The 24,659-nt window shown below is 43.0% G+C and overlaps 1 protein-coding gene and 1 long non-coding RNA gene across 3 annotated transcripts; one reads left to right on the forward strand and one right to left on the reverse strand.

The window, feature by feature from the left end:
* Positions 1-510: 510 nt before the first annotated feature.
* CCT3 (chaperonin containing TCP1 subunit 3) lies at positions 511-16,356 on the reverse strand. 2 transcript variants are annotated; one of them, XM_060090743.1, is made up of 14 exons: positions 16,205-16,356; positions 14,272-14,333; positions 13,507-13,557; positions 13,355-13,417; positions 12,558-12,654; positions 10,106-10,223; positions 7,715-7,901; positions 6,400-6,549; positions 5,222-5,354; positions 4,959-5,040; positions 2,991-3,171; positions 1,983-2,228; positions 1,576-1,707; positions 511-841 (listed from the first exon to the last, which is right to left on the reverse strand). In XM_060090743.1, the coding sequence occupies exons 1-14, from the start codon at positions 16,233-16,235 to the stop codon at positions 737-739; spliced, it is 1,638 nt and encodes a 545-aa protein (XP_059946726.1). In that variant the 5' UTR covers positions 16,236-16,356; the 3' UTR covers positions 511-736. The 2 variants fall into 2 exon arrangements, with proteins under 2 accessions (XP_059946726.1, XP_059946728.1); XM_060090745.1 differs by lacking the exons at positions 12,558-12,654; positions 13,355-13,417; positions 13,507-13,557; positions 14,272-14,333; positions 16,205-16,356 and adding an exon at positions 12,506-12,544.
* Positions 16,357-16,564: 208 nt separating this feature from the next.
* Positions 16,565-22,454, forward strand: LOC132482993 (uncharacterized). Its single transcript, XR_009531031.1, has 3 exons — positions 16,565-16,653; positions 21,196-21,318; positions 22,257-22,454. It is a non-coding gene; the product is annotated as an uncharacterized LOC132482993 (long non-coding RNA).
* Positions 22,455-24,659: the final 2,205 nt, after the last annotated feature.

Raw genomic sequence — 24,659 nt, forward strand, 5'->3', positions numbered from 1 at the left:
CAGAGCCTGCGCTCCGCAACGGGAGAGGCCGTAACAGTGAGAGGCCCGCATACCGCAAAAAAAAAAAAAAAAAAAAGAACAACACTGGGAGAGGGCAGAGAAAAAGAATTCTAGTTATGATAGTAAAGATTCTGAAAAGTTACAGGATACAGTACAGAAACAGATGCTCTATGTCCTTTAGGATAAATGCCTGAGCCCTAGCAGCACATACTGGGTGTTGCTCTACATACAACCACATACAAGGAACACCCATGGTTTGGACAGGTTCTTCCTGTTCTTTGAGTGGTGAATACAAGGTGGTACGTTTTAAGCTTTACAATATCATGCTTTGAACTCCAAGAGCCTTCGCAACCAGCATCTACTGAGAAGTCTGAAGAATACCCTCTCAAGGAGGCAAATATACTGAATGACCTCATTCCCATCTCTCTTCCCAGTAAGGTTTTCTGCCTCTTCCCTCCTTGCCAGGAGGCAGAGATATGACCCAAGGTTGAAAAACAAATAACCACCATCTCAAATGACTTAGATTTAATCATCGGAAGCAAACTAAATGGAGAGCTTACAATAGAGAAGAATTACATGTCAGTGCCTTTTGCAAACTGAGCTGGGACAGAAAGGGACTGGGGCTGCCCCTCAACCCGATCCCTTCCAAACAAAGACACCCACAGTGTCCCTGGCAGTCTGGCTCAGGGAAGGGGGAGACTGTTGGCTCTGTGCGTTGAGGTCGCCTTGCCACCGCTCACTCCTGGCCAGCATCAGGAGCCCCGCCTTGCTGGCTCTGGTCATCACCCTTTTTTTTGTGGCCTGATACGATGTCATCAATCCGCAGCAGTAGAACTGCCGTCTAGGAGAAAAACCACAGTCCCAAAGAGGTTAGCAAGGAAGGGAAGGACACTTGTTTTCTTTTAGACGTATCACCTAGCTCCTCCTATATAATTACCATTTTATCTGAAATCTACCCTTTCAGAGTCTTGAATGTAAAATGCAGTTCTCCGTCAGTAAGGGATGCAGCTTATGCTATGTTACCTTGCTTTTTTTTTTTTTTCTTTTGGCCATGCTACACAGCTTGTGGGATTTTAGTTCCCCAACCAGAGATTGAACCCAGGCCCTCAGCAGTGAGAGAACGGAGTCCTAACCAATGGACTGCCAGGGAATTCCCTCTACCTTTTTTTTTAAATTAAAAACATTTATTTATTTTTGGCTGCACCGGGTCTTAGTTGCAGCATGCGGGACCTCCTTAGTTGTGGCATGTGGGCTTCTTAGTTGCAGCATGCGAACTTCTTAGTTGTAGCATGCGAACTCTTTGTTGCGGCATGCATGCGGGATCTAGTTTCCCGACCAGGGATCGAACCCGAGCCCCCTGCATTGACAGCATGGAGTCTTACCCACTGGACCAGGGAAGTCCCCCTACCTTGCTTTTTAAATGAGCTAAATATAAGTAGGGGGATGGAATTCCTTGGGAGATATTTTGGGGAATACTCTGCCTTCTATCCTCCCCTCCTCAAGATTGGACCAAACACACTGTTTTCTGGTTATCTGGAAATAAACAGCACAGCATATGTCTTAAGAGTGCCTCACCTCCACTGCTGTCTTATACGTTTGCAGCTTTACAGCCAATGGTTCCCATATGCCCAGTTCTTTCATGTCCACCAAAGTACCTGTCTCACCATTTACGCCCCAGGTCTCACAATTCTCCTGGGTGTGCTTGGCCTATAGTTGGAACAAGCATAAATAATTAAAGGGGAAAATACTAGGAACAAGTAAGCTGACAGAGACCACTACATAAAAATCAAATACACTGCACTGATAAGGTAGGGATAAGAGGAAACGGCAATGACAACAAACAAATCAAAAATAAGAAAGAGAAGAGATTTTAAGGAAAACAAGCTACCAGGAGAACCTGGAAAGACAGACATGAGCTACCCTCTTAGGCCAAACACAGCTCTTCCTACCCCATCAAGAGAAGAGCATGGAAAGGAACTCACCCGAAGGGAGGTAAGTAGACGGATGGTGCTGGCCCCACAGTTTTGAATAAGGGTACGAGGGATGACCTCTAGGGCTTGGGCAACAGCCCGATATGGCCATTGTTCCACACCAGTCATGGCCTTGGATTTTTCTGTCAAGGCATGAGCCACAGCCATCTCAGAAGCCCCACCCCCAGGCACCAGCTGAGGGTCCAGGAGAACATTGCGGCACACCTGCATGGCATCCTGGAGGTTGCGTTCTACTTCCTTGGGAAAGCAAACAAAGAGTATAAAGCCAAAGCTTGATGACTCAAGGACAAATCAGAAGCACCAAAGGACTTCCTGACTGCCAAGTTCGGTAAACCACCAAGGAGGGCAAACTAAGAAAGGTCCTTCAAACCTTTTGGGCAGGGCAGATGCTACTAACTCTGGAAAAACACATTAACTACAACTGCAACAAGGCCAGGGAGAATGCGGTGTCACTCTGGGATGTTAGGCTTTTGTCCATTGTGCTTGACAGACCTATAACTCTACTCTGTCCTGTCTAGCTGTGTACTCTAGGAGGCTGCACAGTGTACTGGAAACTCTCTACTTACTAGCTATATGCCTTGGTAAAATACTTAACCTCACTAAGGAAAAAAAAGTAATATTTATAATTTCAACTTAAAAAACTAGGAAACAGTGGTTGCTAGTGGATGGGGAAACGATGAGTCACTGTTCAATGGGTATAGTGTCTCAATTTTTTGAGATAAAAAAAGTTCTGAAGATCTGTTGCATGTGAATATGAAAACACTTAAAACTGCTGTAATTGTACACTTAAAAATTATTCAGATGATAAATTTTACATTAAAAAAATTTTAAACCATGATTAAAAATAAAAATATTAAAAAAAAGAAGAGAGAGATTTGTGGCTTCAGATGGCAATTAAATAGCTATAAATGGGCAACAGGATGATTTTAGGCCCTCTGGGAAACTCTCAAGAAATGGAATGACCTAGATCATTCAGTCACACTTCCAAGGCTGACTCACCGAGAGAATCTCTTTGCTGGCCCCCCGGAGGAGAATGGTGCAGGCCTTGGGGTCTCTGCACTCAGTGATGAATGTGAAGTACTCATCTCCAATTTTCTTGATTTCCAACAGGCCTGCCCCTGTCCCAACATCTTCTTCTCTCAGTTCCTCTGGTCGGCTGACTATTCGGCCCCCACAGGCTCTATTGATTAGATGGAGAGAAGGGGGACAGGGAGAAGACCAGATGATGTCAAATACTTTTACTCATCTTCCTGGTCCTTAGGGTCTGTGGTGGGGTGTAAGGGTTAAGGGCCAAAGTGGACTGCTATCAACATTTCTACCTAACTCGAGACATCTTGGTTGCCTGGTGAAATAGATTTCCAAATATATAGGTGAAGTTTCCTTAAACTAATATGGCTTTATAAGTGAAACTGTGCATACCTAAGGCAACTACTGTAATGAGATACAGGTTAATTCAAAGTATACTTAGTGGACCCTAAAATTTGGACAAATGAATTCTTATGCATATCTGACCAAGTGTGTAACACATAATGGTCATTTCTAGATAGAACTCATCCTATAATGCCCAGTTAGATCTCAAGGCCAATAACAGGACTGTACTAAAAACAATGTAAAGGTCAAGCAAGAAATAAGGTGATTAAGTACATAGTGTATGTCTCACCCAGTTTTAATGAATGTAGGGCTAATTTTTTATTTTATTTTTTTTTGCGGTACGCGGGCCTCTCACTGTTGTGGCCTCTCCTGCTGCGGAGCACAGGCTCCGGACACACAGGCTCAGGGGCCATGGCTCACGGGCCCAGCCGCTCCGTGGCATGTGGGATCCTCCCAGACCGGGGCACGAACACATGTCTCCTGCATCGGCAGGCGGACTCTCAAGCACTGCGTCACCAGGGAAGCCCATGTAGGGCTAATTTTTTATTTGTCACTTTTTCCCCACTCATGGGCATGTAGAGTCAGCTATGTATATGTATGTATGCCGAACCATTTCAGAAAAAGCGTTTTAAGTATAAAATTGGATTTGGATCTATGGCATATTATGTGATGTTAGGATAGACTTACCTTTAAAAAAATTACTCTTAAAAATAGATGGAGGGCTTCCCTGGTGGCGCAGTGGTTGAGAGTCTGCCTGCCAATGCAGGGGACACGGGTTCGAGCCCTGGTCTGGGAAGATCCCACATGCCGCGGAGCAACCCGTGAGCCACAACTACTGAGCCTGCGCGTCTGGAGCCTGTGCTCCGCAACGAGAGGCCGCAATAGTGAGAGGCCCGTGCATCGCGATGAGGAGTGGCCCCCGCTTGCCGCAACTAGAGAGAGCCCTCGCACAGAAACGAAGACCCAACACAGCCAAAAATAAAGATAAAAAAAAAAAAAAAAAAAGATGGTATCTGAGCCTAGATATTTGTGAAGTAGTGAGTGCAATCTAAGGTTGCATTAACAGCAGCTGAGGATCCAATCAAGGTAATTGTTGGATCTGCTATATTCTGAGCTAGTTAAAACAGACTAATCTGAAATGGACCCCTACACCAAGGTAGTGATCACAGATGTCTAAGCATAAGCTGTTCACTACTGGTTAGGAGCAGTAGAGTCTCATGCAGCAGATAATTGTTACTCTAGATAGAGAACTTCTTCTTCTTCAAATACTTATTTACTTACTTGGCTGTGCTGGGTCTTAGTTGCAGCATGCAGGAACTTTAGCTGTGGCATGTGGGATCTAGGTCCCTGACCAGGGATCGAACCCAGACCCCCTGCACTAGGAGTATGGAGTCCTAGCCATTAGACCACCAGAAAGTCCCTAGACAGAGGACTTCTGAAGAGGGCAGATGGCTAAACCCAGGTTATTTCCATCTGTAAATAATTTGGCTGGCTTTATCCTATGCTAAACTTTTTCAGATAAGGATGACTACATTATGAAGCTACAAAATAAAAGCACATGGGAAGGAGAATCTTATTTTAACCTGGCCTACTCACCTAGCAATGCGATTATTGTCTGTCTTCCGGACTCTGCGGATGGCTGTGATATTGGCCCGCATGAGGTAGTGCTGAGCTAAATCTGCAAGAATAGAGGTGTCAAGCTGGAAACCAGAAACCCTGGGTTCTGAACAGGTTTTTATCCTCCACGTACCCTAACCATCACATGTTAATTATGTTCAGTGTATGACAACACGTGGGGAAAAAAATCACCGACCCTCTTCTACCACAACAATAGTCTGGAAAAATGAATGTAGTCCTACCCGAGATGCCCTTTTCTGTGATGACCACGTCTGGCTTCAGATGGATAATGTCCTCACAGAGCTGCTGAATGTACTCTTCTTCCATTTGGAGGATTCGGGTGAAGTCTTCCTCTCGTGTGATCTCAATGTCAGTCTATGTGGTGAAGAAAAGTCACTCTGGATTAAAAATTTTGGATTGGTAAAGCTCTTTAGGGTCATCCCAACTACTATACTCCCTCCATCCAGCACTCTCATGTACCCCAGAAAGCATGAGTTAGAATAAGTCACGACCCAACACCTCTATAAGCCACTTTATCTCCAGCAGTCATCTAGTTTAACCCCATTTAATTATAAAGCAACTGGAATGCAAAGTCACAATGCAATTAGTGGAGTGGCTAAGGTCTCTAGCCACTTAGTTCAATGTTTCCTCTGACCTGTCAGTGTGCATGGTAACTCAGCATCTTAATTCTTCCCACTAATAAATCGATTCTTGTTCCCAACCGCTGTTTCTTTTTTTTTTTTAAACTCTCCCTTCCGTTTTTTTTTTTAGACTTTTCAGTCCCTTTTAAAATATTTATTTATTTGTGGTACGCGGGCCTCTCACTGCTGTGGCCTCTCCCGTTGCGGAGCACAGGTTCCAGAGGCGCAGGCTCAGCGGCCATGGCTCACGGGCCCAGCTGCTCCGCAGCATGTGGGATCCTCCCGGACCGGGGCACGAACCCGTGTCCCCTGCATCTGCAGGCAGACTCTCAACCACTGCGCCACCAGGGAAGCCCCCAACCGCTGTTTGATAAGCTTCAGTTACTTTGTTTTATCCAAGGGTGATGGAGCCTTGTGAGCTTCCTGCCCTCTGGAAATTCTGTGGCACTTCAAAGCTCAATTAACTCCTACTCTATGTTCTACTGATGCATTATGAAAGGTGGCATGATAGTGTGGAATTGAAGCTGAACAGAGCTGGGTTCAAATTCTGATTTGGCCAATACCAGCTGTGTTCCTCAAGCAATTAACCTAACTTCTCTGAGGTGTAGATCCCTCATCTGTAAAATGGAAGTCAGTATCATCTGCTGTAAAGGGTAGTTGTAAGAATCAGAGATTACTTGTAAAGGTCACAGAGTAAGCATGTAACAAACACTTTTTAATTCCCCTGCCCATATTAACAGATCCTTACATCAAATTTAAGGAATAGGGCCAGGGATTACCTGGCTTTCTCCTTTCTTGTATTCCAGAGAAGAATCCAGCAGCACGATGCGAGGGTTCTTGATATAGCGCCGCATCCGCGGATGGGTCACGTCCTTGTTAATCATGACTCCACGTAACACACACGAGTCTTCAATGATGCCGCCAGGTATCTGAGCAAAAGAACCACTTCAATCCACAACCAGGAGACAATTTCTCAACTCCCTGCCCAGACATTCATCTTTCCCAAATGACCACCATTTCAGATTTTTAAAGTATCTTTTTTCCATGAACCTCTAAAACAACTACAGTTGCCATCACATTTCTCTCTCTAGGAAGCACATCAATCTTAGACCATGATGCACAATTTTTTTTTTTTTTTTTTTTTTTTTTTGCGGTATGTGGGCCTCTCACTGTTGCGGCCTCCCCCGTTGCGGAGCACAGGCTCCGGACGCGCAGGCTCCGGACGCGCAGGCTCAGCGGCCATGGCTCACGGGCCCAGCCGCTCCGTGGCATATGGGATCCTCCCAGACCGGGGCACGAACCCATATCCCCTGCATCGGCAGGCGGACTCTCAACCACTTGCGCCACCAGGGAGGCCCGATGATGCACAATTTGAAGGTTGGCTGAGACAGAAATTCAGTGATTGACAGAGATTTAAAGGGGCACAGGGACTTCCCTGGTGGTCCAGTGGGTAAGACTCTGCACTCCCAATGCAGGGGGCCTGGGTTTGATCCCTGGTCAGGGAACTAGATCCCGCATGCGGCAACTAAAAGATCCTTCATGCTGCAATGAGGATCCTGCATGCCACAACTAACACCTGGCGCAGCCGAATGAATGAATGAATGAATGAGTGAATCACACAATACTTCTTAAAAAAAAAAGGGCGCAGATCCCTACTTCCTGAAAGATATTTCCATGAATTTTAGACATAGGGCTCCATCTACTGGCCACAAGATATTAATGCTACTTTTAAATCTTAAATTAATAAAGATGGAAAAAGCATTCTGGGGCTTATTAGCGCTATGCTGTAGAGCCCTTGTTTATTCCCTGACCCAGTGGCTGATATGTACACAAATGCACAAATACAGACACAAAAATAAGCCTTTCTCTTGCCCCTGTAGACCTTGTGTAGGGACAGCAGTGAAGCTAACAGAATTATTTCAGATAACTCTTTGGCACCCTCTTTTTCAAGTTTTTGTTTTCCAGGTAGCAAATACTCTTCTTCCTGGTTCTAATAAAAATATCTTGCTCTGATTTAAACTTATTTCCTCCACAAGTGTGATGACTCATGCTAGGAAATAATTTGTCTCCAAAGTACACACTCAAAGAGTTTACCTTTTCTACCCTTGCGTATTTCTTGATGTCAATCTCCTTCCGACCGTTCTCCTCAAACTGTACAGTTTTGACAGCATCCAGGGCAATGTTGCAAGCCAAAGAAGACCACCGACTGATTACTTTGGTAGTAATGGAGCTGTTGATGATGTTCAGCATCGCATCTCGGTTACTGGTGTCAACAGGGGTACTGGAGAAAAGAAAAACGAATAATATGCTCAATGGGATCTTGAATGTTTAAGGAAGTCCTCATCTATATCTTGATGACTATAATAGTGGGCCAACAGGCAGAACAAGGGGAATCTGTTCCTTTGTAGGAAACTAAGTGTTATCAAGAAGTAACTTTATCCACCCTCTGCCTTTTAGCAAGATTACAATTAACCCATCCCTGAAAGGTGTCTCAAATCCCTGAGTAATCTGCTCTCATGTCTGACAACTCTCCACACTTACAGAGTTTACAGTAAAATTTCTTTACCTTCTGCTCCAACCAAATAAACTCTATTACTTTCACAACTTGGGTCAAGATACATTTTATCTTTGTAGCCTCATCCTATAACTAGCAAATTCTGAGAGCTCCTCTTGAGAATCACCATTGGTCTGTGCTATCCATTTGGACAACTGATTCTATTTGACCTAGCATCATAATACACGGTGCGCCACAGTGTTTTTAGGTGTTTAGCCTCCTCTAATGAGATTATAAATTTGTACATGGCAAGACTATCTAGAATCATAAGTTGTAAGAGACCTTGGATACTATCTTGTCCAAATTTTCACATACTGCTGAAATCCCTTTTATTAACACCGTAAGACACACAATAAGCAATCATTAAATAGTTGCTGACTTAATGTATTTTAGGGAAAAAGCAATAGCTCCAAAAATATTATCTAAGGTATACAGGCAGTTATTGCTTGATTAAAAAAAAAAATTAATGATTCAGCTCCAAATATTCAATAAATCCTTTGTGTACTCTACATTCTTACAAAGCTTACTTCATAAAAATGTTTTGTTTTGTTTTTTTGCGGTACGTGGGCCTCTCACTGCTGTGGCCTCTCCCGTCGTGGAGCACAGGCTCCGGACGCGCAGGCTCAGTGGCCATGGCTCACGGGCCTAGCCGCTCCACGGCATGTGGGATCTTCCCGGACCGGGGCATGAACGTGTGTCCCCTGCATCGGCAGGCGGACTCTCAACCACTGCGCCACCAGGGAAGCCCCATAAAATTTTTTTAAATCAAACACCTCCTTCTGTAAGAGTGCTAGACAGATATCATCATATACTTTGTTTCTTAACAGCAGGAAGTACAATACAAAGCTCACCAAATTGCTAGGTACTTGTGTACCCGACAACCTAAGGATATGAGTAGAAAATTATAGGTTTTAATTAACTAATTAAAAATAAACTTATTTAATTAATTGATTTATTTTTGGCTGCGCTGGGTCTTCGTTGCTGCGCGTGGGCTTTCTCTACTCGTGGTGCGCAGGCTTCTCATTGTGGTAGCTTCTCTTGTTGCGGAGCACAGGCTCTAGGCGCGCAGGCTTCAGTAGCTGTGGCTCGCAGGCTCTAGAGCGCAGGCTCAGTAGTTGTGGCTCATGGGCTCAGCTGCTCCACGGCATGTGGGATCTTCCCGGACCAGGGCTCGAACCTGTATCCCCTGCACTGGCAGGCGGATTCTTAACCACTGCGCCACCAGGTAAGTCCCAGGCTTTATATTTTAAACAACCCTTTTAATCAAAAAAATTTTGCATTCTTTATCATGTTCTTACTTAACTGACATTTCCTCAAGTAGAAGTCACACATTCCTATATTCCTTTTATTACCTTATAGCACTCAGCAAACATAGACTAACAGCAAGCTCTGTGATAACTAGAGAGGATTCAAATAGCATTTTCAGTACCAGTCCTTTTGATTTTAATGAAAACCACTGGCTACCATCCTCCACAGTACTTTAGAGAAATTGGTTATTATATGAATTAGTTATAATCATACACGATGGTAGGGTATTTTAAGCCCTGAATAGTTATCTAACTCCTTAACTTATTTCTCCCACTAGAATCTAAAACTTTGGAGGGTAACTGTATTTTACTTACTACACACTTCCCATAGCAGTGCCTAACATGGAAACCAGCAGACTGCATATAACCAAAATATATTTTGAAGAATTAAACCTAGCTTCTTTTATTTGTCTGCTTTGCCTCCTTTGCCATTTTCTAAAAACTTTTATTTCTCTTATCCTTCCCTTCATTTTGCTCCCCTCTTTGTTTCTTCTTCTCACAAAATAATACCAGGGTATAAACTACTGGTGATGTGCTCGGCCTTCCTTTACCATCTAAGAACAGATTAGTCTTCCAGGCCTCCCATAGTTGACACTACCCATTTCTGGTCCCCACCTCCAATACCTTATTTTCTTAAGGGTGCTGATCATATCGTCCAAAGCCCTGCGATAAGCACTGATCACCACTGTTGGGTGCATCTGCTGCTCTAGGAAGTGCTCAGCCACAGACAACATCTCCCCTGCTGAAAAAAGATACATACACCAAAACATTTTGAAAAGTACCTCGATATCAAGGCAACTTCATTATGCTTCTAAAAATACCTGCTCTTTTTTCTAAAGTAGGTTTCCCCCAAAGTATGCAAATACTATTCCAAATTTTATACTTTGTACAAGCAAATTTGGAAAAAAAAATAGTCTCACAGATATATTTTAAATGATCAAAGATTGATCCCAGGGTTGACTTATTCTTGTGATCTAACTAAATATTTGTTCCCAGTTTCCTAAACAAATGGTAAACATCTTCCCGAAGAGACTAAAATTGAAAGAAAAATAAAGGAAAACTGACTTGCTTATTATTATTTCAATACCTAGCATGTAGTCAAACTGCTGGTACTGAAAACAAAAAAACCCACAAACCTTTATACCTGCAAGAATACCCATAAAAATTTACAAAATTTACCCTCTGGAAGAGGGATTATTGGTAAAATGTCCCTTCCTTTTAAAAACTGTCCTTACTTTCTAATTCTAATTGACATACACACACACACAAAAGCTTGTTTCTAAAAAAAGTTTTAAAGAGGAAAAACCAGTTATTTTGGTCAAAAAAGGACCTTCTGCACAAAGGGCCTGTACTACCAGGTCCACTGACACTAATTTTTTAAATGTACACAAATGTGTAAAAGTTCACATGTATACTCTTTGGCATGTGCTCAAATGTTTGATTTCAATACCTTAGAATTCCTAAGTGACCATCATGTATATTAAAAGAAAGATAATCAAATATTTTGAAACATGCTCTAATAAGTTAACTTAGAGAAGACTATACCCTGTTAAAGAAGAATCAGAACAGTATCACAGGAGAAAGGTATCTTCAGAAATGGCAGTTTTGGTTTTTTAAAAGCTACCTAAGTCTAAGAAACCTAGACTCATGGATACTTAACCTACTTAGTATCTCCACGAGATTTAACTAAGATTACCAGCTAGAAAATTCTGCCTGATACCTAAAGCTCATCTTCTACCCAAATAAGTGAAAAAGCATACGGAGTCTTACCTACTTCTTTCATCCTCCAAGTTTCTCTTCAAAGTACAGAACTAGCCATATGTAATTAATTCTCAATCCACAAAAGAACTGGATCTAAAGATGTGATTAGTTGGTGGTGACTCAAGCAAATTTCCACCCAACTCACCATTCTCAAAATGCAGTACAAAGGCATTTAAAAATTCTTAAAAAGTTCATATTATAATAATTTTGTTAAGGATTCTATTTTTAGGCCTGTGGGCCAACACTATAAATTGGCATCTCCTAATTGAAAATAGTTTTTTTCTCAATTCCTAAAAACATATTGCTACAGATTTTCATTTTTTTAAATTAATTTTTTTATTTTTATTTTTGGCTGTGCCACACGGCTTGTGGGATCTTAGTTCCCGGACCAGGGATCAAACCCACCCCCTCGGCAGTGAAAGCGTGGAGTTCTAACCACTGGACCACCGGGGAATTCCCATGTAACACATGTAAACAAGTGTCCTTTACGTGGTATATTTAGTGGCATGTTTTCCACATTTTTTGTGCATTTTCTTGTTGATTTCACTGTTTAAAATGGCCTTAGTCCTAAAGTACTATCTAGTTTTCCTACGTGCAAGAAAGCTGTAATGTGCCCTGTAGAGACAATAACTTACTAAATAAGCTTCATTCAGGCATAAGTTATAGTGCTACTGGGCACGAGTCCAGTGTTAATGAATCAACAATATATATTAAATAAGGTGTCTTTAAAACAAACAAATAAAACATAAAACATATATATTTATGCATTGATAAATATGTGACTGGAGGCTTGAGGAACCTAACCCCATACTCCCCCCGGAGTGATGGTTTGGTATTCACTAATTCAGTGTTTGTGGTGACTTTATAGAATATAACTTATTGTGAGTAACGACAATGAACTGTATTTTATTCAACCAGATTTGCAAAGCTCATCCTATACCACGGTGAACATTTTATGCTCAGTTGGAGAGAATACACAGAAAGTTAGCAAAAAGTTCTTTAAACATTTATAATTAGTGGATTGGTAAAAATGTTCTTCTTAAAATATGACTCAGGGGCCTTCTTTGGCGGTCTAGTGGTTAAGACTCCATGCTTCCACTGCAGGGGGTGCGGCGGGTTCCATCTCTAGTCAGGGCACTAAGATCCCACATGCCGCACGTTGCGGCCAGAACAAAACAAAACAAAAAGCTCTGACGTTATTTCTGGCAAAAATCTTAATGTTTCAATCTAATTTTCCTTATCAACCTTCCATTCTTTTCTTACCAAGAATAATTACAGATGTGGTCCCATCTCAAACCTTCCATTCTTTTCTTACCAAGAATAATTACAGATGTGGTCCCATCTCCAACCTCTTCATCCTGTGTTCGGCTAATTTCAATCATGGACTTGGCTGCTGGATGCTGTACTTGAATCTGAAAGAAAGACCTCTTAACCCATTCTGCTTGGTCCTAACTCTTGAGCTTCTTGCTTCCACACTTACTCCCTTTTATTGTTTTACCACAGCTTTAAAGATTAAAAGTGGCCCCTAAGATATCTAAGTAAAACACCTTTCCAAGTCTTTTTCTTTTGGGGGAAAAATGCATTAGGACAACTTAACTACTGAAGTTTCTTGAGAACAGAACAGTATCTTTTAGCTTATTTATTGGGAACACCATTGTTGTGGTTGAATTGTGTCCTCTGAAAGAACATGTTGATGTCTCATCCCCTGAAAACTATATTTGGAAATAGGGTCTTTGCAGATGTAACCAAGTTAAGATGAGGTCATAGGGGTAATCAGGGTATTAAACCCAACCACTGGTGTCCTTGAGACACACAAGAAAATGCCAATGTGACAGAAGGGGAGTTTATAAGCCAAGGAATGTGGTCAAGCATCAGAAGCTATAAGAGGAAGGATTCTTCCCTAGGGCCTTCAGAAGGAGAAAAGCACTACTGACACCCTGAGTTTGGACCACCAGCCTGCAGTCCGTGTGAATAAATTTCTGTTGTTTCAAGTCACACAGTCTGTGGTAATTTGCTACAGCAGCCCAAAAAAGCTAATCATTATTTACATTATCTCTTTATGTATCCTTTATAAAATACTTTTGCTTTCTAAAGCAAAACGAAAAGTCAAACCTCTCGAAGAATAGCATTGCCATCATTGGTCATCACAATGCCTCCCATTGGGTCCAAAAGCATCTAGGAGAAAAGCAGAAGTTATATTTAAGTGTCCCAGGAAACAGAAAGGGAAAATCTGTAGTCGAAGTTTCAGTATGAGATAAGCCTACCTTCATCATAGACTTGGGTCCCAAACATGTTCGGATGATATCTGCAATAGTCTATGGAAAGAAAATACAAAACATGTAGGCACAAATCAGAAGATGGTGAGTGTGTTAGGGGAAGAGGCATGAGTAACCCACAGAGCCAGTGTTTTAACAAGGACACTTCTAAAGCAGGGGTGGCGACCACTTTAAATACAGCACGCCACATGGCTAGATTCTGTTCTTTGCTTTTTCTGCTTTGGGAATGTTTTCTGGATGCAGAAAGAAATAACTTTTCACAAGGAAAAAAAGGGACATGCCTCCCAGAGCTTCAGTTTCCCAGCAGTCCAGATAACTGAAGGTCCACGTACTTATATTTCTTTCCATGATAGTAGCCTCCACCCCATGCTAATTAGATCTAGGGCTATTTCATTCTTTCATTCAAAAGATATTTACTGAATACCTACCTATCCAGGATCTACAATGAGTACTAGGAATACAAAAGGAAATTAATACAGTTCTTCCCTTCAACTAACTCAGTCTAGTACGAGAGACAAACACAAATAGAATATTATGAGACAATGTACAGTAGTAGAATATGCACAAGTTAATATGAGAAGACCATTAGGCCTAGCTCAGAGAGGGAAGGCTTCCTTCTCCTTACCACTGAGAGGGAAATGTCCTGAAGGAAGGGAAGTCAACTTTTCCTCTGCGAAATTGCAAACAAATACAGAAATACTAGGGAAGGAAGATACAGGCAAACTACTATAAACAACTTAAAAGATGTGCTACCTTGGCAGCATTGATGTTTCCAGATTGAACTTTTCTTCCAGACTCACGCTTTGTGTTCTGGCCTAAAATAGATAAAAACAAAAGGCAACACCCCAGGACTGCCCCACTGTATATAAGCTATTTATTCCCCAATCTTTGAAAATAAAAACACACCCAGGTTTCATGATGTATATACGGATTAAAGCTTATCAACTTGTACTCTTTAAATATGTGCAGCTTATTGTATGTCAATTATACCTCGATAAACTGTTAAAAAGTAAACATACATACTTATGGCTACTTACTTCTTTATTTACTTCAACCCCTGGTATACGAAGAAACAATCCATAAAGCTTCAACTTTGGAATCTTGGTCATCACTTTCCCTCTAGCCAAACATTCATGTATTTACAGCAAGAATTCATAACCTGAGATCTGAGATCCATGAGATTCTCAAAGGGCTGGTGTCTCTAACAAGCATCAATCTCTCTTTTACGTAAAAAGGGAGTTTGGGGGTTCATATTCTCATACTTGGATATGGGGAATCATACTGACAGTCCCAGCATAATTACTGATAGTGCCCCACACTGTGCTGTGCGATGAGAACACATACTCAAGTGTCTGGGTTTGCCAAGATAGTCACTTCATGCTTGGACACAACAAGAATGCTTCAGTCACCCATTTACCATTAGGAAGAGATGACTACGTATTTTAATAAGGAGCCTAACTGGATACAGCCACTGATGCCAGAGATTAACGTGGACCTCCAAAGGGCTGCACAATGCACCTCTCAGTCACCCCAGGGCCCTCTCAATGGAAGACAAGCCAATGACTATAACTGAACCTACGTAATGTCTCACTCCTCTCTCCAAATTATATTTTCCCTACAATTTGCTGTCAAATTTTCGATCCAGTCCCATCAAATCTAAACACAATTCTCAGGATTTCGATTCCTATTTCAGGCAGTGATAACTAAAATCCTGCATGAACCTTTCTGATGGATTCATCAGGAAAAACAGGGTTTTTTTTCTGGGTTAAGTGAATTCTTGTTTGAAAACAGTTATTTTCCAGGTATAGACAAAATAGATAAAATCTTGGAATAGCATTCTCTACAAAGAAGATGGTGAGGGAGGGAAAATGGCTAGTCAGGCATCTCAAGTGCTCTTGCAAATAGGATACATAAGTTACACAGGTTGGAATCATACCAAGGGAAGACAAGGGAAATGGGACTCGTAAGTAAGGAAAGAAATCTGGGATGTTCCCGAAGGGTAAAGAGAACCAATCGAGGAATCTGGGAAAACTCAGCTGGTAAGTGGGAAAGATTACAACGGAGGGGACACTTGAGGGAATAATTACATCTAAGCCAGACCAGTGAGGGAAGCAGGGTTACTTCGTGAAAAGGGGTTGACTAACAGAAATTCAAGAGGACGGCTACCGAAAAGGAAGTGGCCAAGGATACCACTCGCTGTTTGCCAGACCCTCTTTTAAACAGCTGTATCTCCTTATCTCATCAAGCCTCACAATCCTATGAGGAAATACTGTTAACCCTAATAACAAAGATGGAGCCATTTTTAATCAAACAGTTTGGCCGAGGCCACACCGTTACTAAGGGATGGGCCAAGATTATAAAGCTAGGCCAAACTAAAAAATCTTTATTCATTCAGCTACACACTGAAAATCGCTCCAGGAAGAGTGCAAGGGCGGGGGTTGGGGGTGAAGAACGGAACGCCGTTCCGTTCAACAGGCTCGGCGACAGGAAGGTCAGTTTGCATTTGCCAAGACAGGGGAATGGGTTAAGAGAAGAGAGGAAAACGGGAGAAGGGGCTTCCAAAATTACCGACTGGAAGGCTCAGTGGCCGGACCTGAGCGGGACTGGGCTGAGGCAAGGCTGTAAAGTGCGGAAAAAGAGGGGTGGTGAAGAGGGGGGTCCCTTCCCCGGCTTTCCCACAACTCACTAAGCACGAGTACCGGACGATGGCCCATCATGGCGGCGCGATGCAGAGCCGGGTACCCAGAGCTGGGGGAACCAGCAGAACCTTCTGGAGAGAGAGAACCAGCGAAACCCAGAAAACGCCGCTTCCACAGGGCTCACACGCAAACCCGCTACTCTCCGGGTCACCACCAATCACCTCACCCACCTCACTGACCGGCACGCACACAGACCAATTGACATTCTTAGCCCCGCCCCCTACGTAAGAACGCAGGGAAAGCTAGATAGAGAGAGCACGATGATGGAAATGAGAGGGCACAGGCGCTTGCGCAATAGGGTGGCCGCTCCCGGCCGCGTGCAGCGCGAACCTCCGCGCAAGCGCCAAGGCTCGGGCAGTTGGCCGGCATGCCACTGCGCATGTGTATCAACTACAAGGGTGGGTGCTGGGGTTGAGGCTTTCGATTAACACCGAAGGTGAGGTCCTTAAACTGTTGCGTCTCAGCTCCTCTCGGGTTCCGAAGGTCAAGGAAGGCGTGACAGTTTCCACGCTTTCGTTCCAGCCTTAGCAACCGGGAGGGATGGAGGGGCGGGGCTTAAACCGGCGGTTGAGGGAAGACCTGGCCGGTTTGATGCGGGGTGAAATGGGAGTTGTAGTCCGATCGGACTGGGCTGGGCGGTTAACTATTCTTCCGGGCACGCTGGGAATTGTGGTTTATTGTCTCTGACTCGTTGCTGTGCGTGGACCTTTACCTTCTTAGGCAAATGTGTTCTGCTGAGGCTGTGAGCGGTACCGGAGGGTGATGGCTTACTTTTCCCCCGAGTTATCCTATCTAAAACACTTTTTCAAGTGTTCCCTGTAGTGCTCTAAGATTTTTTTTCTCCACGCCCATTCCCTCCTCTGCCCACCATCTCCTCAGCTACCGGTGCATTAGAGATGTTGGGAAGCCAGAGTTTTAAAATTACCTTACAAGACAGGAAAAGGACGGATATTACAGAGATTAAAACTAGGAGAGAACACAGAATATTTGCCCGTTCATAGGAGACTCTTAAGGTTTGGGCATGGTTACAGTACTATTTTGTCCAGGAAAAAAGGCTGCAGTACTACTAGAAACAGCTGTTTTCCAAACTAATGAAGGGGGTATGAGACCAAGATCAATTCAAGAACAATTACTTATATTTGGCCATGAGATAGAACAGTACACCCTTTCACATTTTTTCCTCCCCAAATTGGAACAGCCTGAGCTCTGCTGGGGAGAACTTATGAAGTTGTTAATAGTAAAATAATAGCATGGGTTGTCGGTGGTCATGTGATTCCTTCCCAGGCACCACACCTGTTGGTGTTCAGATGGAGCAGCATTCTAGTCATCCTAACAGAAGAGGTGTGTGTCAGAGGCCCTGCTTCCTCTCCCTTAAAAACCAGACCTCCTTGGGCTTCCCTGGTGGCACAGTGGTTGAGAGTCCGCCTGCTGATGCAGGGGACACGGGTTCGTGCCCCGGTCCGGGAGGATCCCACATGCCGCGGAGCGGCTAGGCCCGTGAGCCATGACTGCTGAGCCTGCGTGTCCGGAGCCTGTGCTCCGCAACGGGAGAGGCCACAACAGTGAGAGGCCTGCATACCAGAAAAAAAACAAAACAACAAACAAACAAAAAAAAACCCAGACCTTCTTAATTGCTCAGCTTGTGGGAAAATGAAGCTAGTTGTATGTATGTTTTTTCCTGTTACTTATTTAATTGGAAAGTATTTGTGTTTGTTCTGCATTTCCCACTAAATGGAAACATTCCTGTATTCCCAGTGGCTAGAACTGGATCTGTTAAATAATAGATGCTCAATAATTTTTTTTAGAATATTTTAATAAATTTAAAATTTTATTTTTGGCTACTTTGGACAGGCTTTCTCTAGTTGGTGGTGAGTGGCGGCTGCACTTCTTTGCTGTGCGTGGTCTTCTCGTTGCGGTGGCTTCTCTTGTTGCGGAGCATGGCCTCTAGGTGCTCGGGCTTCAGTAGTTGTGGTTCACGGGCTCTAGAGCACAGGCTCGGTAGTTGTGGCGCACAGCCTTAGCTGCTCTGCGGCATGTGGGATCTTCCCAGACCAGGGTTTGAACCTGTGTCCCCTGCATTGGCAGGCAGATTCTTAACCACTGCGCCAACAGGAAAGTCCCAGATGCTCAATAATTGTATGTTGAATGAATATATTAATTATTCCTTTGCATCTCCTCTTAATACTTAGAACAGAAGACATATTGTTGGCTAGAGTGAACAGATACTCAGACTGAGTGGGACAGTCCCACTGGTGGCCAGGGAAGTGCCTGAGACCATCTGACTCCAGAGCCTATTCACTTAACTGTTAGGTGGGGTAGATTACTTTATCTGAGAGGCCTGCTCTGTCATAACTTGAACATAAATGAACTAGGTCTTCTCACAGATTATATTGTGCAGTGGTAAGGAGCATGACTTTGGAGTCTATAGGCCTGGATTTGATTCCGCCATTGGCACATACTCATTGTGGAATCTTGAACAAATTTCCTAACTTAAGTTTTCTCAAAAAAATGCGGATAAAGCTACCTACTTCATAGGGTCATTATGAGAACTGTATAAGATAATGTATGTAAATCACTTTTTATTATTTTCTCTGTTCTGCTTCCTTTTGCTGCTCCCCAACCTCATCCTCTATTATATATTGTCCAGTCAGAAATATGGTTCCTTTAGTATGGATTGTGTGTAACATACTCTTCAAACCTTACAATTCAGTAGAAAATGCATCCTCATACACCTAGGAAGGGCCCAAATTAGAAGTGCATTTGCATGGAAGTTCACAAATTTTTCAAATGGTGAGAAGAATCTTGAGGCCTGAGTTTCACCTTCTAGCTCCTTACCATGCTGAATGAGCCATCAAATGAGGTGATGACTCTGGAGCAGGAGCGAGGAGAAGATGAAAGACCTACGGTAGGGCTCAGAAAACTCCACGAACCCAGGGCAAAAACATGGATTTCCCTCACCAAGAGTAACTGATGGTGCTTGATCACTTAATGACTGTCTAAACTGCAATACTGTCAGTTCCATGAGAATAGCAACCATGTCTGTTTAGCTCACTGTGATATCTTCAGTGGCTGATACATTGCAAGCACTTAACTGTTTCTTATGTGTATGAATGAATGAATTCAATTTTTTTATCCTTTTTTGATCTCATTATGATAGTGAATAATGGATTCCCCACTGTCTCAACCCCTTTAATTCTTTCATAGAACCAGCTGTTCTGCCTTTCCATCCATTGCTCCTCTGTATACTTTGCCACTTCCTTTTCATCTTCCGAACTCCTGAGGAGGAGTTCCCCAAAGGTCCGGTTTTCTCTCAGTTTTTTTTTTTTTTTTTTTCCTCTCACAGTTTTTGACCTTGGAGAGCTAATGTATTTTTGCAGTTCCTTCATCACCTCTTTGTGACTGACCTGGCAGTTTGACCTTTCACCTGAGCTCAGTGCCTTCTCTCTGGCTGTTTTTCTAGGCATTTCTATTTGGACTGTCTTGTCTCACCTCAGATCCAATATGTCCAAAATGTGATTTATGTTAATATGACATTACCCCAACTCAGATTCCCTTGAGTGAGAAAGGAAATTCAGAGGCTTGTGCAGTTGGGAGGTTGCTTAGGTAGTCAGAGAATAGGAAGAAGAGCGACCAGTACCACAGGGACTGGAACTGGGGATTCAGTGCCTGTAGCTATCTGCCCATCTCTCCATCTTTCTCCTGCACTCTCTCTTCTCTCTAATCTCTTGCTTGTATCTGCTTCTCATAGCATGCTAGCCAAATTCAGTAGCTTTCATTGACCCCAAATTTACATCTTCCCAGCATAGCAAATCAGAGGAAAGCAAGCTTTGACACAGAATCTATATATCAATCCCAAGGAATGACTGGCCTAGTTCGTCTCATGTGCTTACCCCTTCAATCAGTCACAGTTGCCAAGGGGGATAGGATACCATGATTGCCCTGTATTGGGTCACATGCCTTTTCCCGTTGGAATATGGAGAGGGGTCTGATGTATGTATGACCTGGAATCTGGGGAAAGAGTAGTTTTCCAGAGCAAGGGTTGCTCAGTAGACAGAAATGACATATGTCTCCTATAGGACTCATGATTTTCTCCTTACAAATCAAATTTTCCTTCTAACGTAACTATTTTTACCAAAGATAATCTGTTTTCCCCTTTGAGAACTTCCATGTTCAACCCATTTTAATCCCAGTGGATTAATTAAAATAGAAATTTTATCATATTTTCTAATCCTAAAAGGCTCAGTGACTTTCTGAGAAAGTCTCAGATTTGCTATTGGAAAGGGTCTTCCATGACCCATCCTGCTTTCCCACTCTCCACCCTCTAATTCTGGCCACTTTCTTAGGGCTCCTCATCCTTCTAGCCATATTCTTGCTTCCTTGCCTTTGCTCACGCCATCTTTTTTTTCTCCCACTTGAAATATCTTTTCCACGTACCCAAAGCTTCCTGTTTTCAAGGTCCAATAAATATCCTCCACCTGCCTGGAGTCTTCTTTGACTGTTGTACTCATATTGATATCTTACCCCATTTCAAAAACATTCATTTTTACATTTAATCACATCTTAGTGTAACTAAAAGATAAAAGGACTTACTTTCACCCGAGACTGTCAGACTCACTGTTTATGTCCTGTGTTGTTATATCACCATTTCACCAGTGTCTGATTCGTCTCCCTAAGTAGGTATTAAACACCTAAGAAACCATGTCTTAGATGTCTTATGTATGCCCTAACATTCAGCACAGTAGTCAGCATGTAGCACAGATCAATAAGAACTTGCAGAATATAAGCAAATTAGATTTTAGCTTATCCCAACCCTGCTTGGTTTTCCTTAGTCCCACTATGGTTTCTCTTTTTTATATAACTTTCTTTGAATATATTCAGGCCAGGGTCTCAGCACCTGCATTCATAGACCAGACGCAGGGATCTAATTAGGCTGTCCTTTGTCGGAATGAACTCTTAGTTGCCTCTGATTTTGTTCCAGCCAAAGAGCAAGGTAATGCTGTGCCTCTTTGTCGAGCCAAACCCACCCCCAGCTTTATCAGTCTTCAAGCAAGTTCCCCACCAGCCACTTGCCTGAAAATCCCGGCAACAAAGCTGTCCTCAGGTAAGGAAGGATGCAGGGTGGATTTCCCAAATGGACTCAGCAGGGGGAAAGGTTGTATGGAGGCGGTGGCTGGAGCTGGCTGAAAATTTTATTGCTTGCTAGTAATGCTAGTTGAAAAGTGGCCAGGGAAGGAAATAGTAACAGTTAGCTCAGTTTCTTTCCATTTCAGTTATTCATCCTCCCATGGTGAAATCAGTGGGTATTTAGCATACCTGTGAGAAGCCACACAGCACACTAGACAGTCATGACTCCTGTTTTTGAGGACCTCAGACTTTAACAAAGAAGTCAAGACCAATAAATACACAAACAATGGATAAATAACTACCAAGGTTAACTAAGAGCTGGATGCGTATAATGTAGTTGAAAACATTAGAAAAAGAATTGATTTCAGCAAGACTGGTCAAAGTTAGACAACAGGAAGAACTTCGGGTCACTGCTGCTGACCTTACTATGTCATGTAAGAAGAATGCTGAGGCATCCCCTGAGCTCTTGAAAGGGAAGTTAGGCCTCACTCTCAGACCATTTCATTCACTCATCAAATATTTGTTGAACACTTATGCTCCAGGTACTTAACTCTTCTAGGTGCTGGGGACACAATAGTGAACAAATCAGACAAAAATCTGTGCCTTCCTGGAGCTTACATTCTAGAAGGGGGAATTAGCCAACAATTATGTAACTAATTACAAAATATGCCAAATAATCATAAGTACTAAGGGAAAAATAAAGCAAGAGAGTGGGTAATAAGTTCCAGTGGATTGGTTTCAAATAGGGTGGCCAAGCAGGCTTCATGGAGAAGGTGACAGCTGAGCACAGCTGCATCTGGGTTGAGTTGTGCCCAGAAAGATTAGAGCGGTCATCTTATTAGAGCCCTTCCCACCTCAGTACAATTATAAAATCTCTCTTTTGTCTCCTTTGCACCTCCATTGCTCTTCCTTCAGGAATTGACCACAAGCCTAAGGAATGCCTAGGACTCCTAGAATGTATGTATGCCAGTCTCCAGCTTGAGACCCAGCTTGCCCAACAACAGATGGCTATTTTTGAAAATTTACAAGCATCCGTGACATAACTGGCTCCTGGGAGAGAAAGCCAGAACTCTTCTCTCCCAACCTTATCTTGCAATCTGTTGTTAACTCACCTGCCCCAATTCAGTAAATGAATTGTGGAACAAAGTTATTGTGTATGTTTTCCCTACTCTCTTCCCAGTAAACCCTTGGTGGAATCTGGGCATATATATTCTACAGGTGGTTGGTTAGTTCACAAGTTCATAGTAAGTGCTCATTGAGTGCAAAGCACTATACAAGGCACTTGGGGATGCATATCACAGAAGAGAGAGTTTGGGGGGATTTACTATCTAACAAGGCAGATAAGAAAAAGAATTCATTGTAAAATTTAGTGGTACTCTGAGGGGGAATGGAAGTTCAGAGATAGAGGTTAGTAGGATACTGGACCAATTGTGGAATCTTGCTGGAGGAAGTGGTGCCACTTGATGAAGGAGCTGCATTGGATGGCATGGACGGATGAAGTAAGGTAGTTCCATGTCAGTTGGGAAGCTTGGACAAAGACCTAGAGGTAGGAGAATTAAGTCATCAAAAATTAGGATAAGAGGGTTTTTTATGCCTAGAATATAGGATATGAGGCAGAATGTAGAGCAGCTGAGAACAGACAGAGCAGCTTTCCCTGGGGAATTATTCTGGTAACAACTGTTAGAAGGTCTGATTTTCATTCTTTTTTTTAAAATTTATTTTACTTATTTATTTATTTTTGGCTCTGTTGGGTCTTTGTTGCTGCATGCAGGCTTTCTCTAGTTGCGGTGAACAGGGGCTACTCTTCATTGCAGTACGCGGTCTTCTCATTGCAGTGGCTTCTCTTGTTGCGGAGCACGGACTCTAGGCGTGTGGACTTTTTTTTTTTTTTTTTTTGCGGTACTCGGGCCTCTCACTGTTGTGGCCTCTCCCGTTGCGGAGCCCAGGCTCCGGACACGCAGGCTCAGCGGCCATGGCTCACGGGCCCAGCCGCTCCGCGGCATGTGGGATCCTCCCGGACCGGGGCACGAACCCGTGCCCCCTGCAGCGGCAGGCGGACTCTCAACCACTGCGCCACCAGGGAAGCCCCGCGTGTGGACTTTAGTAGTTGTGGCACGTGGGCTCAGTAGTTGTGGCTCGCGGGCTCTAGAGCGCAGGCTCAGTAGCTGTTGCACATGGGCTTAGGTGCTCCGCGGCATGTGGGATCTTCCCGGACCCGGTCTCTAACCCGTCTCCCCTGCATTGGCAGGCGGATTCTTAACCACTGCGCCACCAGGGAAGTCCCAGCTCTGATTTTATTTGAAGCACTAGAGAGCAATTGGAGGCTTTCAAATAGCAGCAAGACACATATAATGGGCAAAACATTTTGGGGTGAAGGGAGAATGGAAGTGGAGAGGCCTGCACTAATTAATAATAGTAATCTGATACAATGCTACCAGGGTCTGGATAAAGGGTTTAGAAATAAAGACAGGCAATGGGTAAATCTGAGCTAAATTACAGAGAAGGATTAGTCTTGAGCTTGAAACATCAAGAGACTGCATCCTGAAATTTCTAAGTTGGGAAGTCAGTTTAGCTTTAATGAGGGTTCAAGTCCAGCCATAAATTTTCAGTGTTTGAGAAGGGGACACCTGAGTTTGGCTTAGCCATTTGAGCCACATTAGGTTACCACTTTCTTTTACAGATGTGTTGGCAAATTATTCTTGAGATTGAGACTGGGTCCTTTTTCCAGAGGCTTATTTTCCCGTGGAATGTAGAGAAGATGAAAGGAGAGTTAGGCTTGAATACAGAGATGAGGAGGAAGTGAGAAAGCAGTGATTGAGAAGAGGACTTCACATTGGCTTCAACTCTTTGAAGGGTTTTTCAGAGAGACTTCTTTATTCTGTATAATTAAAGAGGACTGAGCAGGAATAAGGCTGAAATGAAGCTTGAGGAATTGGGGTTGGGCATTGAAAAAATTCTGATTAAGCTATTATCCATGGAGAAAGAGAAATAAATAATTTTACAAAGGTATTTGCAGATAAGTTTGGACCAAATTGTTTGGAAGAAGGAAGGATAAGTTATGTCTGGAAGTATGTTTATTTCATTATCTCATCCTCATCAAAATGCAATTTTTTTTCATTTTTTTAACATTTTTTAACATTTTTTATTTTTTTTAACTTTTTTTTTTCATTTTTATTTTTATTTTTTTATTTTTTGGCCGTGTTGGGCCTTCATTGCTGCGTGTGGGCTTTCTCTAGTTGTGGCAAGCAGGGGCTACTCTTCGTTGTGGTGCGCGGGCTTCTCATTGCAGTGGCTTCTCTTGTTGCGGAGCACAGGCTC

This window comes from Mesoplodon densirostris, chromosome 2 (assembly GCF_025265405.1).
Source record: "Mesoplodon densirostris isolate mMesDen1 chromosome 2, mMesDen1 primary haplotype, whole genome shotgun sequence".
In the NCBI taxonomy this organism is placed as follows: domain Eukaryota; kingdom Metazoa; phylum Chordata; class Mammalia; order Artiodactyla; family Ziphiidae; genus Mesoplodon; species Mesoplodon densirostris.